The sequence below is a fragment of the Diabrotica undecimpunctata genome, chromosome 8 (genome assembly GCF_040954645.1).
Source record: "Diabrotica undecimpunctata isolate CICGRU chromosome 8, icDiaUnde3, whole genome shotgun sequence".
Taxonomy (NCBI): domain Eukaryota; kingdom Metazoa; phylum Arthropoda; class Insecta; order Coleoptera; family Chrysomelidae; genus Diabrotica; species Diabrotica undecimpunctata.
The window spans coordinates 31068714-31086818 of record NC_092810.1 but is presented as its reverse complement, the minus strand read 5'-3'; the positions used below and the strand labels follow the sequence as shown (position 1 = coordinate 31086818).

At 34.6% G+C, this 18105-nt stretch overlaps 1 protein-coding gene across 3 annotated transcripts in view; it reads right to left on the bottom strand.

Annotated features, from left to right (window-relative positions):
- The window catches only part of LOC140447389 (dehydrogenase/reductase SDR family member 7-like), a 39909-nt gene that overhangs the window by 6127 nt on the left and 15677 nt on the right, over nucleotides 1-18105 (bottom strand). The window contains exons 3-7 of one of the 3 annotated variants that reach the window (XR_011951592.1): nucleotides 12547-12899; nucleotides 12144-12263; nucleotides 8015-8181; nucleotides 5281-5338; nucleotides 4991-5136 (exon numbers count right to left, since the gene is read on the bottom strand). Coding sequence is in view for 2 of the 3 variants with exons in the window: in XM_072540006.1 (XP_072396107.1) it covers nucleotides 5119-5136; nucleotides 5281-5338; nucleotides 8015-8181; nucleotides 12144-12263; nucleotides 12547-12899 (716 nt within the window). In the remaining variant the exon portion in view is untranslated. Of the gene's footprint in view, nucleotides 1-2457; nucleotides 5137-5280; nucleotides 5339-8014; nucleotides 8182-12143; nucleotides 12264-12546; nucleotides 12900-18105 lie in introns of those variants that run through there. The other 2 variants (XM_072540006.1, XM_072540005.1) reach the window with 2 other exon arrangements.

Sequence of the window (18105 nt, the reverse complement as noted above, 5' to 3'; positions counted from 1 at the left end):
ATTAAAGTGAAAAATGAATTTGATAATTTTTATTTTCATAGTTTTTAATCATTATGAAGTTTATAGTCAGTTGCACTCGATAAAATAATGAGTAAAATATTAGAAGTACTTTAATAAATAACAAATTCCTCAATACTTACAATTTATTAAATTATCACGAATTAGAGGTTTCAACATTACAAAAAAAATAATTAAGTAGTTTATTTTAACTAATTAAATAATATATGTATTTATCTAAACAAGAATGCCTTAGTTATGATTCCTCGCACGAGTCTAAGATCTCTATTCCTGAATTTGAATCACTATCTTCATCATCAGCAAGGCTTTCTTCGGATGAATCAGTTGCCACTCTACCTTTTACCAAAGCCCATATTTTTTCGATAGCGTTAAACTCCGGATAATAGGGAGGTAAACGAAGTACTTTATGTTCATGTTGATCAAGCTCATAATATAATACATAAACAGGTAGAAAACGTGGTTTATGGACTTGTATAATTTTATATAACTCCGCTTTGGTTAGTGTTAGTTGAAAAGGAATACTATTTTCCTGTAACCACTTTCCCATAATATCCCTCCGCCTAGCAGACGTCACGTTCACGTTTTTTCTATTAGCACATTATGATAGAATGTATATTATTATTTTTACCAAAGGTTTATCAAAAACTTTTTGCCGAACGACCTTTGGCTCGTTCTTAGTTTCATAGACAGTTTTTAATAAGCTTTTTACGAATTTTTTCGCAAAAATAGAATTTGATTTATTATGAAACTTTAAAAATAATTATGGCTTACATTACTATTATTATTATTAAAATTTTCTTTTTAATTATAAACACGCACCTGATTTAAAAATTAACACATCGTTAGGTACAAATCCAGTCTTTCTTACAGTATGAACAATAATCTGCCTTTTGCCCTTAGAAATCGGTTTCTTTAAAGTTTTTCCACTTTGATCTGCCCATTGGTATGGTGCAGTATGGCTGCTATGTATATATGTTTCGTCGGTATAAATTATGGATGTACCATGAGATTGAAATTAAATTAGCTGTTTTAAATATTCTATTCGTTTTAAACGAATATCTTAACTTTCCATTAGGATACACCTATTGTATCCGGTTATTCGCCACCTACAATTTGTTCCAGATGATTTGAAGATTATCTTTTCAAAAGTATGATGGTTTAATTTTGTTGTTATCTTTTTAGGAACCACATCGTTAAATAACTATTATTATTAATTGATCTAAACACACTAAATTACTTTATAATACACTAATTACTACTACCAAGCACTACTACTATACTAAGCACTAATCTAGAAAAAAATAATTAAATATCCGACAAAACCAAATCGACAAGACAAGTCAAATACTCTCTGCGATTCGTACTGATACGTCCGTACTGCTCAGACTACGACACTGCCAAGCAGCACACTGGTCGTTTCCATGGTAACACTAGTAAACACGATTCATTGCGCATCGTCGAGGTATGAGTCATATTCCCAAACTTAAGTTTGTTGCAGTATACCAAGAATCTGTACACCGTAAAAAAATGTTTCAAATAAAAAATGTATTACTACTCCCCGGCTTCCCCCTAAAACGCCCCATCATAGGGGGGAAAATGGAAAACATCGATTTGCCTAGAATTTGTACACCGTAGAAAAAAATTTTCAACAAGAATGTGTATTAGCACTTTTTGTGTAGAATGAACCGTTCTCTTAGAGACAACGCTTGAAGCGACCGGCGATTTTGAATGTCAGTTACGAGTGCGAAGTCAATTTTAAATAAAATTTGTATCAACTAGACGGTAAAAATTCGGTATCCTTTGATCAGAGTGTATCCAGAACCATTCGATATCCAGAACCTAATCTTTCAAACTTATAACATGAAATTTTGGTTCTGTAATGTAAATGTTTAAATTCTGCATTTTTTAGGCATACTTCAAATGCCTCATATTTGCTGCCAGAACTCAAAATCGAAATTTTATGTTATAGGTTCTTAAGATTAGGCTCTAGCAATGGAAATTCCACTAGGACCGGTCAATGAAAGTGACAAATTTTATTGATCTCATGAGATTCGTAAAACATACAAAAATTGCGCAATGTTTATTTATTGAACAGATTTATAGATATTCACATCTTTTGCGGCAAAATACAAAAATTACATACGAAAGCTGTACTCTTCACCTTTAAAATGCAATTTAAATTTTGTCGACAGGACACTCTGATCAAAAGATATCGAATTTTTACCGTGGAGTCGATAAAAATTTTATTTAAAATTGATTTCGCGCGTAACTGATATTCAAAAACGCCAGTTGCTTCAAGCATTTTTTCTGAGAGAACATATATATATATATATATATATATATATATATATATATATATATATATATATATACATAATATACATATACATAGCGAATAGGATTGCTTAGGACTAGATAATTAGACAAGAATAGGTGTATCAGAAATAGCCTTGATTTTATTGCTGTACATATAAATTACAATTGGTACTTAATACAATAGAAACACTTCTATTTTAAAAAATCAGTCTTTACTTACATAAAAATATGTTAACTTTAACGAAAGTACAAGCTGAAAAAAAGCTCCAAATGTCAACCATGGAAATAAATATTTCGGCTTGGCAGTGTTGGGATGTTTTTATAATGCATATGTTGTATGCATTAAATATAAAGAGAGAAAGCTTTAGAAAAGTTAATTTTGATTACAAATAGTCTATTATGAATTCTGCAATTTACAGATCCCAACTTGCCAGCATTTTAAATTCAAATTGTATATTGTTGATTTTTTAAGTTAATATATTGTGTTATATTTGTTATAGTTATTGTTAAGTTATTTACTGGTCGTGTTATTTTTTAGAGTTTAGTTTAATGGTGATATAATGATTAAATTTCAAGAAATTCTTACACTAACAGTTTCAAAAGTAAATAGTTTTAAAAGTCATATGATACATAGGTCGTACATCAGTACGACCCTGTTTGGCTTACACGTGGTTCTATTGACGATTGGGAATTTGTAAAATGAATAGGGTTTAGCGGATAGATTTGGCAATCGTCAAACCACCAGTTGCCTAATTGGTGCAATTAATCTCGAAAGAGACAAATATTTACTCGTTATTGTTTTATATAAATTAAAAATTGCAGAATTTATAAGATAATATAATCAAAATGTACTTTCTAAAAGCTTTCTCGCTTAATATTTGAAGCATACAACATGCATTATAAAAACATCCCAACACTGCCAAACCAAAATATTTTGTTCCATGGTTGACATTTGCGGCAAAATTCAGCTTGTACTTTCGTTAAAGTTAACCCAAAAATAATATATACACTCATAGTTGTCGGGATAAGGAATACAATGAATATTATTTATTGCCAAAAAATATCTATAAAGCAGAAAGAAAAAAGCTCTATAAAAATCTACAAAGATACCAATAGGTAAACAGACACGAAGGAGTTTCATTTTATTTATGTAAAACAATAATATAGCTTTGGATCGTTCTAAAATCTCCTTAGAATCTATCTACCCAATAAGAACAGCAAAAGTAAAAAGAAAAGTAAATACATATATAAAGAAAAATATTTGAATCCAATTTTCTTTTATTTATGCACTAATCTCTTCCATATCTTATTTTAAAACGAATATTGCTGACTACGTTTTCTGTATTTTGCAGCGTGGAACCCAGATACATTGAGATCGGTTTTATCCTGGTTAATTTTCAGCCAAATTTTTCTTTTTTCCAATTTACTAGTTTCCGTCCAGGTTTTGTAGAATGGTGACTCCCTGATGACTTGTAATCATCAGCACGATACTCTTGTTTCAGATAGCTGTATTCTACGAGCCAAATAGTTGCAAAGTTTCATGTAACGGATTGGTTATATGGTCCTTCGAGCCGGATATATGCTAGTTAGTAAACTCATTTATCTATCGGTTCTGCTTTATCAATATTAGTATCAAATATACTATTCATACAATTTGAAAACATTGTACTCTTATTTCAAACCGTCAAATCTTCAAGTTAATCCTGTTAGGTCGCTGCCACGACTTTCCTTCCTTTCAGTTTACTTCTTTATATGATGACCATTTATATGGTCCTTTAAACCAGATACACTTTAGTAGACCCCCTTATGTATTGCTACTGCATCATTGATATTATTAACAAACAGAATAACTATTACAGTTTTACAGTATTACAATACAGTTCTAAATAATTGCAGCCTTGTTTCAAGCCGGCAAATCATCTATAAAGAAAAATGATTGGACTCAAATGGTTTTCACTTTTTAATGCTTTTTGATCTAGAAATTATTGAATAAAATCTAAAATGGATGAATTGCTTATGAAATTTATTTGCTATAAAGCTAAAATGCACAGACCGCCGTTCACGGGCTACACATTGTTCTCAAGTAATTTTTAAATGCTCATATACAAATTATCCGAAAATCAGCCACGATTTTCCTTCTACCAATTTATACCTTTCCGCCAGGTGCTTCCAATTTATTACTATTATTTTTTATTAACACTAATTACTTATTATTTTATGCAAACTGCTGATGTTCTGGATACTTGCTGTCACATTGTGACATTTCACATCTTCAGGATAGCTGCATTCTTTGAGCTGAACAGCTGCAAGATTTCGTCTGCTGATCACTTTCATCGTCCTTCGAACCGGATACACTCTAATATAGACTCCTTTATAAATTATCATTATTACGAAATAGCCTGATCCTGCATTATCGATATTAGTAGCAAATAGTATACCTATTAGTGCAGTTTTAAACCATTGTAGCATTGTTCCAAATCGGCAAAACCATGTATAAAGAAGAATTATTGGACAGAAATTTTTCTTTTACTTTTTATTGCTCTTTTTGATCTAGAAATTGTGGTATAAACTCTGAAATGAGTGAATTGATAATGAATGATGAAATGAATCTATACATACATTATTAAAAAAGGAAAGTTAAAATCTAATCATTTACCTTTAACCACCTAAATGAAAAACCCTTAGAAGAAATAGTACCATTAACAGATGAAGTGGGTTATGTGCATATATAAAATAATTAATTCTACAGAAATATTAGAGTATCTACTTCTACACCCTCCACCTTCAGTCTCTGTGCATAGCCTGCAAAACAAAAGAGTGTTAGTAATAGTAAATTGTAGGCATGCATAATAAATTCAATATACAACAGTTTTGTATTAATAAATATATTTTTTTACAAAAAAAAAGCAAGAAATAATAACTAATTGTATACTAAACTACATCTACCTCTTTTCTACCCTCTCTCAGTTTGAAAATTATTTCAGGCCCGATCATCTTCACACCCCTGAAAAATATAGTACATATATTAATATATATTTAACTCTTAGTCAAATCTAAACAATATACAGTCCATCCGCTAGATGTGTCACAAGTACTTTACTCTGGGACTACAGATTCGGACGGAAATGGAGACGCAGTAGAAGCATTTACAGAAACGAGTGGCCTCACGTTAATCCATGATCCTAAACTTCCACCATCTTTTCAGAGCAAAGTTTGGAAAAAAAGATATAACCCGGATATCTGTTTTTCAAGTAATAACCTCGAATACCGATGTACCAAAGTAGTTTATGGCCCCATACCAAAAACTCAGCATAGACCAATTGGTATAAATATCTTTCCAATTGTCAGAACACAAGCTATTCCATTCAGAAGGAGATTTAACTTCAAAAAGGCAAACTGAGAAAAGTATACAGACTTGCTAGATTCTGAGCTGCTACGTCTTGAACCAAAAGTAGAGAACTACGAAAAATTTGTAGAGGTACTCAAAAATGTGTCTAGAAAAGCTATCCCCAGAGGATGTAGACAACAATATGTTCCCGGGATGTCCAGCGAGTTCAAAGAACTAATGAGAACATACGAAACCCTCTATTCAACTGACCCTTTTAGTCAAGAAACGGTTGACTGCGGAGCAGTACTATTCCAACAGCTAAGTCAAGCCAGACAGGAAAAGTGGATTGAGACCCTGGAAAAAATGGACATGACAAATAGTAGCAAAATAGCATGGAACCTTGTAAAAAACTTAGCGGTGATCCAAAAAAACATAAACCACCTTGCAAACCAAGTCGCTGCTCAACTCCTTATGAATGGAAGAACTATGAACCGATATAAGGATCCAAACACTAGAAGAAGATTGGATTCCACGACGGTATGAACAGGTTAAAAAACGGGAAAGCTACAAGTGTGGATGATATATGCAGTGAACAAATAAAGCATCTAGGCTAAGGAGCAAAAAACTGGATCTTGCAACTTTATAACACGTGCTGCAAAGCCTGCGAAATTCCAAAATTATGGAAGAAATCTAAAGTAATAGCATTGTTAAAACTAGGAAAGGACCCAGAAAATCCCAGTAGCTACAGGCCTATTTTGCTGTTGTGTCACTTTTTCAAACTATACGAGAGACTCATACTCGCCAGAATAGAAAAAAATGTCGACAAGCATTTCATCCAACAACAAGGAGGATTCAGACCAGGCAAATCTTGCACCAGTCAAGTCCTCGCACTAACAGAACACATTGAAGAGGGCTTTGAAGAAAAACTTATAACAGGGGTTGCTTTCGTAGATTTAACAGCAGCCTATGACACAGTAAGGCACAAAACATTGCTCCGCAAATTATACGACACTAAATGACCACCATCTGGGTAAGGTCTTATATTCTTTACTGCAAAACAGACGTTTTTTTTCTTATGCTAGAGGGTAAAGTAAGTAGGTGGAGAGTTCAAAAAAATGACATCCCACAGGGAAGTGTTTTAGCACCAATGCTGTTTAATATATACACAAACGACGAACCTATGCCGACCGAAGCCAAGCACTTCCTCTATGCTGACGATCTTGCAATATGTGCTCAAGGAAATTGTTTTGGAGAAGTGGAGGAGAAACTGGAAACTGCCTTAAAACCAATGACAGCTTACTATTTGCAGAATTCCCTGAGACCCAATCCCTCTTAAATTCAAGTCTGCGCTTTCAACCTTCGCGCAAAGGAAGCCAAGTGAAAACTCCAAATTGCGTGGAATGGTAATACATTAGAGCACACAAACCAACCTACATATCTTGGAGTAACTCTGGACGACCGGTCCCTCACCTACAGACAACATTGCATAAAAACGAGAGGGGAAAGTAACAACTAGGAATAACATACTCAGAAAGCTAACGGGAAATAGCGTTTTAAGAACAACGGCACATTTACTGTGTTTCTCAACTGCTGAATATGCGTGCCCCGTTTGGAGCAGATCTGCCCACGCCAAACAAGTTGATACTGCGCTAAATGAGACATGCAGGATTGTAACGAGGTGCATGAAACCAACGCCACTATCAAATCTTTATAAAACAGCGGGTTTTGCAGAAGCCTCAACACGCAGAGGTGTTGCAGAGCACATAGAGAAAATTAAACAGATCGCGGACGAGCGGTATGCCCTATATAAAGCTCGAACACCTCGAAAGCGACTAAAATCCCGGAAAAGCTTGCTTGGAACAGTGCAGGATGAACCGGATAAACAGGCCGTGGAATCACATAAATATTGTCATATAGCCACATATCAATATTTCAATATCACATGTCAATATAGTCACCATGTAAAATCACGTGACTATATGTTTAACCGTAGACCATTAAAACTTATAATGGTCTAAGTGTTTAACCAACGAAAATTGGGAAAATCAAAAATCGTGTTTTAAGACAGTTATTATGAACGAAGATTACTTCTATAAGTATATGTAAAAGTAAACAGCTAGTCGCAAAACAGTGTGAATGAGTTTTTAACTAAACATACGTAATAGAAACAAGATGACACGATAGCTGACAATTGTCAGGTGACGTAATAGTCAACTGACAACAATAGGAAGCGAGCAAATCATACTGCTACAATAAAATAAATTATTTTCGCGTGGCTCGTAAATGAATGATATGGAAATTCATAACTTTCTTAGTTCTAGGGTTGGATAAACTATATCAAAGTTATCTTACCAATAAAATAGCATGGGACAATAGACAGCAAAGTATGTGAATAATGTAACAGGGAAAATTGCCATCCACGACTCTCTTGTTTTGTTGACCAGGGCAACTGCGTTGAGATATCCACATCGTTCGGCAGTCATTCTTTTATCTGTTGGCTGGACCGATGAATTCAATTTCTACGGAAAAATTAAATAAAGAATTAACAATACAATTTGCATATCTCGTTAATATTGAAGCAAACTTATATAGAATATTGGACATCGTTAATAAGAAGATAACCAGAATATAGTCGCAAATGTCACCATGGAACAAAATATTTGGTTTTCACAGTGTTGCCATGTTTTTATAACGTATATGTTGTATAATTCAAATATAAAGAGAGAAGGCTTTTAAAGAGTACTTTTTGATTATATTATTTTATGAATTCTGCAATTTTTTAATTTATATAAAACAAGAAAGAGTAAATATTTGTTTCTTTCGAGATTAACTGCAGTTAATTATTAGAAATTTTTTTTGTAAATGTAAATTTTAAGACCATTCTTTATCATTTTGAAATGTACCTGACTTGTACGGTTTTCTTAAGATAGCTTTACATCTAGGCCATGAAAGTCTCATGCTATGCAAGTCACTCTTGCATAGCATATCTCTTGCCTAGCCTGATCTGTTTACATCAGAGCTATTTTCGTGCAATTTTGAGACACCACTCACTGTTACCAATAGAGGAAATGATATCAAAACATTAACTTTGGATATTTCACTTAGAAATTTCAGTCCAGCATTAAACATATTAAAATATAAATCACAAATTATTACATCCAATAGTTAACATTTACCATACACTTACACAATAAGGTTAAGTTTTATTCTAAACTATCATCATCATAAGTGGCTCGACAATCCGTTGTGGATCTTGGCCTGCTCACAAAGAAGTCGCCACTCCTGTCGATTCCTGGCAACTTCCCTCCATCTTCTAACCCCTAGAATCTGTAGGTCTTCTTCCACATCATCAATCCATCTCATTCGTGGTCGTCCTCTGCTTCTTGTGCCCTCTGGTTTTGAAAATGTTAATCTCTTCGTGTATTCGTGATCTGACATCCTAGCAATGTGTCCAGCCCATCTAAGTCTCTGCACTTTAACGAATTTCACAATATCTGGATCGGTGTATAACTGATACAGTTCAAAGTTGTATCTTCGACGCCATAGCCCATTTTCATTTACGGCCCCAAAAATCTTTCTAAGAATTTTTCTCTCAAAAATACCAAGAAGTCTTTTATCATTTTGAGATAAGATCCACGTTTCAGCCCCATATATCAAAACTGGTCTTATTAAGGTCCTGTATATATTAAGCTTTAGTGCACGTTTTATATTTTTATTTTTTAAATGTCTCTGGAGGCCGTGAACAGTTCTGTTTGCTATTGCTATGCGTCTTTTTATTTCGTCGCTTGTCGTGTTTGTTGCGTTTACTAGCGATCCAAGATATGTAAATTCTTTGACTTGCTCAAAGGTATGGTTGTTAATTTGAATTCTTTGTTGGATATTTCGAGGGTTTTTAGAAACCAACATATATTTGGTTTTTTCCTCGTTTACCACAAGTCCTAATTCACTTGCTGCGTCCGCAAGCCTTGTAAAACACTGCACCATGTCTCTCATACTTCTGCCCACTATAACTATATCGTCAGCGAATGCGAGAATTTGCGTCGATCTATTAAAAATAGTTCCATTCATTCTAATATTTAATTGTCTGATTGCCTTTTCCAAGGCAATATTAAAGAGGAGACACGCCAACGCGTCCCCCTGTCTTAGACCATTATTAATGTCAAAGAACGTAGAGTTTTCTCCTTCAATTCTAACGCATGAGCTTACGTTTTGCATTGTTAGTTGGGACAACTTAACTAACTTAGGTGGGATCCCAAAGTCTATCATTGCATTATATAATGCAGTTCTTTTCACACTGTCATAGGCTGCTTTGAAGTCAATGAAGAGATGGTGTGTTTCTATGTTATATTCTAATGACTTTTCTAGAATCTGCCTATGTGCTTGAATTTGATGTGTAGTTGACTTTCCAGCAGTAAATCCGCATTGATATTGACCAACAATATCCTTTGTAAAATGTTTAAGTCTTTCAGATAATACATTGCCGAAGATCTTATACGCAGATGCTAACAGAGTAATGCCTCTATAGTTCTTACACTCCAGTTGATCCCCCTTTTTATGCAATGGACATATTATTCCCTTCAGCCACTCTTCTGGTATCCATTCATTCTGCCATATAAGTACTATTAGTTTATGGATTGCTGCAAAAAGTTGATCACCACCTTTTTTATACATTTCCGAACAGATGTCATCGATTCCTGGGGCTTTATTGTCTTTGAGTTTTAGGATCGCATCTGACACTTCTCTTCTTGTTGGGTCTTCACTGTGTAGTTGACGTTGTATATTTTGTTCATTTTCTATATTGTACTCTCCTTCAATATCGTTTATATTTAGATGTTCGCTGAAATGTTGTGCCCATCTGTTAAGAACTGAGTTTTTATCATGTAGAATTTCACCGTTAGTGTCTTTACAAATTTTTAATCGTGGTTTAAATTCTCGACGGCTAATATTTAAGGATTTGTAGTATTTCCTCGTTTCATTTTTATCGAATAAACTTTGTATCTCACTGAGAGTGTTCTGTTCGTATTCCCTCTTCTTACGTCGATGGATACGTTTTTCCTCTCTTCTAAGACGTCTATACTCTTCTTTTTTTCTCCGTGTACAACCTGCGTCAATGGTTTTTTGATATGCTGCGTTCTTTCTATTTGTGGCCATTTCGCACTCATGATCAAACCAATGATTTCTTTTTTCTGACTTGGTTTTGCCCAATATTTCAACGGATTTCTGTAACACAATATCTCGTATATTTGCCCATAGTTGGTTAATATCTTCTTCTTCTTCTAAGTTTTTTGTCCTTATTTGGTCTTCTATTTGCTGTCTGTATACATTTGCAATGTCGGGATCTTTTAGTTTATTAATGTCGATTTTTTTTCTCCTTCTTCCCATCTCCTTTTTTAAATTGGATATTCTCTCTTTAAATCGTGTTTTAACTAGATAATGATCACTATCTATGTTTGCTCCTCTAAAAGACCTAACATCTAATAAGTTAGAGCAGTGTCTTGCATCGATGATTATATGATCTATTTGGTTAATCGTTTCATTATCAGGAGATTTCCAAGTTCCCTTATGTATATCTTTATGGGGAAATCTTGTCCCAGCTATAACCATGTTCTTAGACATCGCAAAGTTTATGATTCTGAGACCGTTATCATTAGATTCTACGTGTAGGCTCTCTTTTCCGATGGTGGGCGAAAATATATTCTCTCTTCCGACTTTGGCATTAAAGTCTCCTGCTATTATTTTGATGTCATTTTTTGGGCACTGATCGTACTCTCGGTCTAGTGCCTCATAGAACATGTCTTTTTCATTATCCTCTTTTTCTTCCGTTGGAGCATGGATGATTCTAAACTATAAATTTTGATAATATTGGCAACAGCAATTTTGACGATAAATTGCATCAAAATAGCATGAAATATAGAACACGTTCTAATTTTTCATCTAGCACAGATATTTCATGGAAATATCGCGTGGACAAGCGCAGTTGCATAATCTGTCTTGCATAGCATAAAAATTGCATCATGTAAAGTCGACTTTACTTGAAATTGTGCAGTGTGTTTGTCCACTTAATTTCCTCAGTAATTTGACTTAAAACTTAATTTTTATTTAAAAAAATGGCTACATTTATTAGTTTTAAAATTATTTACTTTATTGCTTTTGAATGTAAGTAGATGTAAATTTATCTAATTTGTTACGTGCTAAATAATGATAATATGTCTAAAGTAATAATTTTTCCCATTATTTTACCACTTTATGTTTGTGTTACATGTTTAATTAATTAATATATATCCCATCTTCTTTCCCGATTGATTATAAGGAGATGGCAACACTACCAAACCCAAATGTTTTGTTCCGTGGTTGACATTTCCGGCTATATTCTGGTTGACTTCTTATTAATGATGTCCATAATATTTTATTTGAACACTACCGCCATATTCTTCAAAAAAAAAGAAATATGTAACTAAATTGATTTAATCAATTAATGTACCTGACCGTTCTTGTCTGTAAAACACTCCTGCAAGAAATTTGTAAACGTTGGTCCTGGACACAGCAGTGTGACATGAAGATTCTTTCCCATTTTTTCGTTTCTTAATGAATTGTAGTAGCCCTAAAATTTAAACAAGTTTGTTATTTATTTAATTACTAGTGAGAATAAACGGGGAAAACTACTTAAACGGCATTTTCTTTAGTTATAAAGATATTTATATATATATATATATATATATATATATATATATATATATATATATATATATATATATAACAATAAATATATTATACAGAACAATATATAAGGTAAGTAAGTAAAAAAGTACTTTGCTATTCACTGTGTTACAAACTGCTTTTTGGCAACACTAGGCACACGAGATCTTATAAAAATCGTTACTTACATGAATAGCGTGTTTGGTGGCAGTATAAGTTCCCGAATACGGAGCACCAATAACTCCTGCAAGGCTAGAAACCACAGCGACATGTCCTTTGCCGACCTTCTCGAAGTGTTCCAAGGCGACTCTGGTAAGATTGATTACCCCAAACACGTTCAGGTCGAACATCTGCCGATCAACCTCTAGTTCGATTGATTCCCAAGCGGCTCTTTGCGAACGTCCTGCATTGTTGAGCAATATGTCCACCCGGCCGAAATGATTTATGGCATGTTGGAAATGTCTTTTGTGTGATACGAAGTCGGTGACGTCCATTGGTATAATGAGTACATCGTTGTGTTGCAGAGAACCTTTGGATAATTCTAAAAAAAAACACTGTTTACTGTTTACAAAGTAACAATAGACAAAAAGAAAATACGTGGTTTTTAAGTTAATATATTGTGTGTTATATGTTATAGTTATTGTTAGGTTATTTACTGGTAGTGTTATTTTTTAGAGTTTAGTTAAAGTGTTTAGTATTAAGTTTTATAGTGTGTAGTGAACTTTTAGTATCCAAAAACAAAGTATTTGTTAATCAAAAGTAAAAATAGCTTGCGGTAACCACTTTAATAAAGATAAGAGAAACCAATATTTTAATTTATTGATGTTTTGAAAAGTTTTATTTCCTTTTTGGTCCATTTATTCACGATTTTTGCTGTAAATATTACATAAAGAACCGCTTGGATTGACAAGAAATTTTGCATATACATAGTTAAATTATCTTGCAGGTAAATGTTTATGCGCTTTTTCACTTCAAGTAAATTTTAAAAATAATAAAATTTTCAGGAAAAGGAAAAAGACTAATAATCTGTCACGTTGGCAGTGAAGATGGGTTTGTTTCAGAAGGGCTGTGGGTATTTGAATAGAAAAAAAGTGGGGACTATCATGAAGAGATCTTCGGGAAATCTTTAGAAAATTGGTTCAAAAATATACTGCCCCGATTAGAAGACAACTCCATTATCGTATTGACAACGCGTCTTATTATTCCAGAAAATTGGAAAAAATTCCAACTACTGCTTCTAGAAAAGCTGACATCCAAACGTTGCTGAAATAAAAAAATATAGGGTTTAAGGACTTCATATTAAAAGTGCAACTGCTGGCTATCGTTGAGGAACATAAGGGACAATATAATAAATATATCATTGATGAGATGGCAAAAAGCCAAAACAAAGTAGTGCCCCCATACCATTGTGAGCTCAATCCGATTGAGCTCATCTGGGCAGAAGTAAAAAATTATGTAGCAGCCAAAAACACTACTTTTAAATTTGCAAATATGAAAAATCAGTCCAACTACGTGGCAGAAATGTGTGCAACACGTTCAACAAAAGGTCGAAAAGTTGCTCCTCAGACTCTGAGTAATTTAAATGGTACGTTTTTATGCTTTGATAAACTTATGACAATGCTACTTTATTCAAAATGTTCACTTTGTTATGTATCTCTCAGTTAATGAATATTTTATTTTAGCACATTTTTCTTCAATGGAACATTAAAATTTGCTCACAATGATTAAATTTCAAAGAAATTCTTACACTAATAGTTTCAAAAGTAAATATTTTTAAAAATCATATGATACACCTCAGTACGACCCTGTTTGACTTTCATGTGCGTTTGTTGACAGTTGGGAATTTGTAAAATGAATGTAGTTTACCAATGAATGTAGTATGTGTCATAACTGAAAAATAGGCTCGGAATTATAATGTTGCCTAGGACCCGCTATAGCCTTAGTCCGCCACTGGAAGGGCTAAGTGAAGATGAACCGCTCTGACGAGATCAAATCCAACAGATTATAAAATATTTATTTTAAAATTTGTTTTAAAACAAATTTTAAATTTTAAAAGGCGACCTCTTAAACCTTATTTTGGAGTATCTCATGAAAGTGATTATGCAAAAAATCTCATGGGAATATTTTTCCGAACGAACTCGAGCTTTTTTGTCTTGTCTATTTGGATTTTATTCTTATAAAACAAACTTGGATCCTTTTATTCAGTTTTTATAAGTCTATTTACACAAAATGTTGAAAATTTGAACCAGAAAAAAAAACTAATTATCTCATTGATGACTTTTGAAAAAGACTTTTGCACTTTTGAAAAGTATTGTTCATCGGGAACATCCGCGTAGTTCGGTAGTGATCTTTGTAAGAAAGAACATTTAAAAAAAAACGTGTGTGCCTGGCTAAATACGCTGCTAGTAGAACTTTCAATAAAACAGTTGCGTGAGTAACTAGAAGAACGTGAAGAAAGATCCTCCAAGAACGACTGAAGACTGTTCTCAACAAGAATTGAGATGACCCAGAGACATTCCAGTTTAAATCAACAGAAGAAGCAGTTTTAACGAATATAATTGATGGAAAATTCGAAAATGTTTCTCAAATGATCTAAGAGAGTTCTAGAAAGAATGATGAGAATGTTTCCAAAAGATTCGATGAAACGTCTCAAATTATTAAAGATGCAGCTAGACAAAATGACGAGAAATTCGAAAATGTTTCTAGAAGATTCAACGAGACTTCTCAAATGATTAAAGAAGTATGTAGTCAGAACAATGAGAAATTTGAAGAAGTTTATAGAACATTCAATAAGATACAGAAAAATGTAAACAACGTAGAAGAGAAGATAAAACAATTAGAGACCATGATAAAAAATACAAAAGTGCTACCACCAGTTAATGCAGTAGTTTTAGATCCTGTAGTGCAAGAAGAATCACCTAGGGATGAAACGACACATCATATGAGATTCAAATTGCCACAATTTGATGGAAAATATTCTTGGTCTATATACCTTAAGTAATTTGAAGCTGTTGCGACAGCAAATCATTGGACAGAACAAGAAAAGGCTGTTTCCTTGACTGCTGCTTTACAGTGACGCTGTGGATATCCTAAGATCGATTCCTAAGGGTAAAGAAAAATGTTACCAGATCTTGTTCACTCGACTAGACAAACGGTACGGAGATGCCCAACTACAACAAGTCTACAAAGTACAAATAAGAAGTACAATTCGACGAGTAAGTGAGAATTTGCAAGAATTTGAGGCAGATGTTGTTCGTATAGCGCGTTTGACTTATCCGGATGCACCAGACAACATTTTGGAAGAAATTGCTGTGGATACCTTCATCAATGGGTTGAGAGACAGTGATCTACAGAAAGCTTTACGACGACCTAGACCGAAAGCGCTCACCATTGCTTTGGAACACGAAACAGCTAGTCGAGCTTCACGGAGCTATCGAGTATGAATCTCTGAAGAGAGCGACGAACAAAACGATAAACATCTGGATGAAATCGCACGGAAAGTAGTTCGTAACACGATGCCGAAGAGACGTGAAACAAGATATTGGAATGGTGGCAACGTAGGTCACATTCGCCGTAAATTGCAAGAAAATATTACAACAGTCAGAAAGCTAGAACAAATCGAACACCGGGCTGGAAAAAGTCATTCAAATGCTGATGTTTAGTCAAGACCGTCATACAAAACCGTCACGAAAATTATATTCACTGTCTTAAATTAGGAGAACGATTTTGCCCCGTGAGACGAACCACCGTCATTAATGATCAATGGCGGCCTCAACAGTTACACGACGCTCAAGCAAATAATCCATGTATAAAAAGAGTATTGGATTGGATGCGTCGAAGAGAAAGACCTTATGGCAAGACAATAGTGCATGTAGTCCAGGAGTCAAGTGTTACTGGAGCTAATGGAACTGCCTAGTACTATAAGATGATCTTCTGTATAGAACTTTTGAGAACGATGATGGTACAGAATCTAAGCTTCAGTTGATTGTACCTAAAAGTAAAGTGTAAGAAGTATTGCGTCAGTTGCATGACGGTGCATCAGGTGGACACTTTGATATTACGAAGACTCTGCAAAAGGTTCGAGAACGGTTCTATTGGGTGAACTGTAAAGATGATGTAAGAAGATGGTGCCGGAAATGTGAACTGTGTGAAGTAATGGTCCAGTTGGTAAAAAGAGGGCACCCATGAAACAGTATAATGTTGGTAGTCCTAGGGAAGAGTAGCAATCAACATTGCAGGTCCATTCCCAGAGACGAATGATGGAAATAAATATATCCTGGTAGGCATGGATTATTTTACGAAATGGACTGAGGCCTATGCGATAAGGGCGAAACTTTGAGTCAATCTTCTTCCAAAGCGTTTGTAAATTGATATCTGTTAATAAGACCAGAACGACACCCCTGCATCCTCAATCATTTATTCCAGCACACCACACATATAACTAGCACATTCATTTATTCCTAATGGCCTACCGTTCGGCTGTAAATGAAACTACAGACCAGACTTCAACCTGACTGATGTTAGGTCGTGAAGTTCGTTTGCCCTGCGACCTAGAGTTTGACTGCAGACCTTCCGAAGAACATGTTGCAAGTGAAGAATATGTCGAGAGCCTGAAGTTAGGAATGAACAACATTCATGAACTTGCCCGACAACACATCCAGTTAGCCAGCGACAGAATGAAAGATCAATATGATTCTCGATGCAAGAATGAAAGCTATGAATTAGATGATCTTGTTTGGCTTTATAATCCACAAAGTCGTCGAGGCTTGTCTCCTAAACTGCAAAGACAATGGGAAGGTCCGTATGAAATTAAAAAGAGAATAAATGACGTAATATACCGAATAAAGAAGTTGCCGAAAGGTAAACCCAAAGTAGTTCACATAAATCGTCTTGCACATTATGCTGGCTCAAATGAAACAAAGAAGCACGAACCCTTCAACATGAAGTCAAAGATGACAGGCGACCAAGCTTTAATGAATTTATGTCAAATTACGCAGAGAGAAAGAGCGCTAGATTCGGCGTGACCCCAGAAGTTCAGCAGGATCTTTTTAGTGTTCCGCATAACGTCTCTCTAGCCCACTGTGTTGCCAAAGATCTTGAGATGACTGAAGGAATCTCGTCCGTACTCTATAATAAGTTCGGTCGTTACGAAGAGTTAAAAAATCAGCAGCCTAAGATTGGAAGAGTACTGAGATTAGAAGATGGTCCTCGATCTTTGCTGTATATATGGTGACCACGAACTCGGATACAGACAAGGCAAGCTACGAAGATATATAATTTGAAGAAAATCGTGTATAATTATAACATCAAAAATTTGGCCTTACTCAAGATAGACCACTTGAAAATCTGGTATGGAAGATTGTCAGAAGCATGCTTGAAGTGATCTTCCGAGAAACCGGCGTACGAATTACTGTGCGTTGCATTAACCTGAAGAGATCGTGTCTTTTAAAGTCAGTAGACTGTTATTTCTTCTTGAGGGGTTCATGCAGAGGAGAGTCCTGTAGATTCCGCCATCCTGGGCCTACATATAGAGTTGCTGATCGGGACGCTCAGATCTAAGAGGGAAGAAGTGTTACGAACATGCATTCGACGTAGTCCATATAACGGTTGCATCTCGAGACGACGATAATCTGTGTTCGGGAACCCTCCGCATGTATCTACCGGGATGGAAATCGAAGCGCTAATGCAAACGAATAGAGGTGGACTATTCCAGAATATTCTAGTACATATTAACTTGTAGCGCTGAT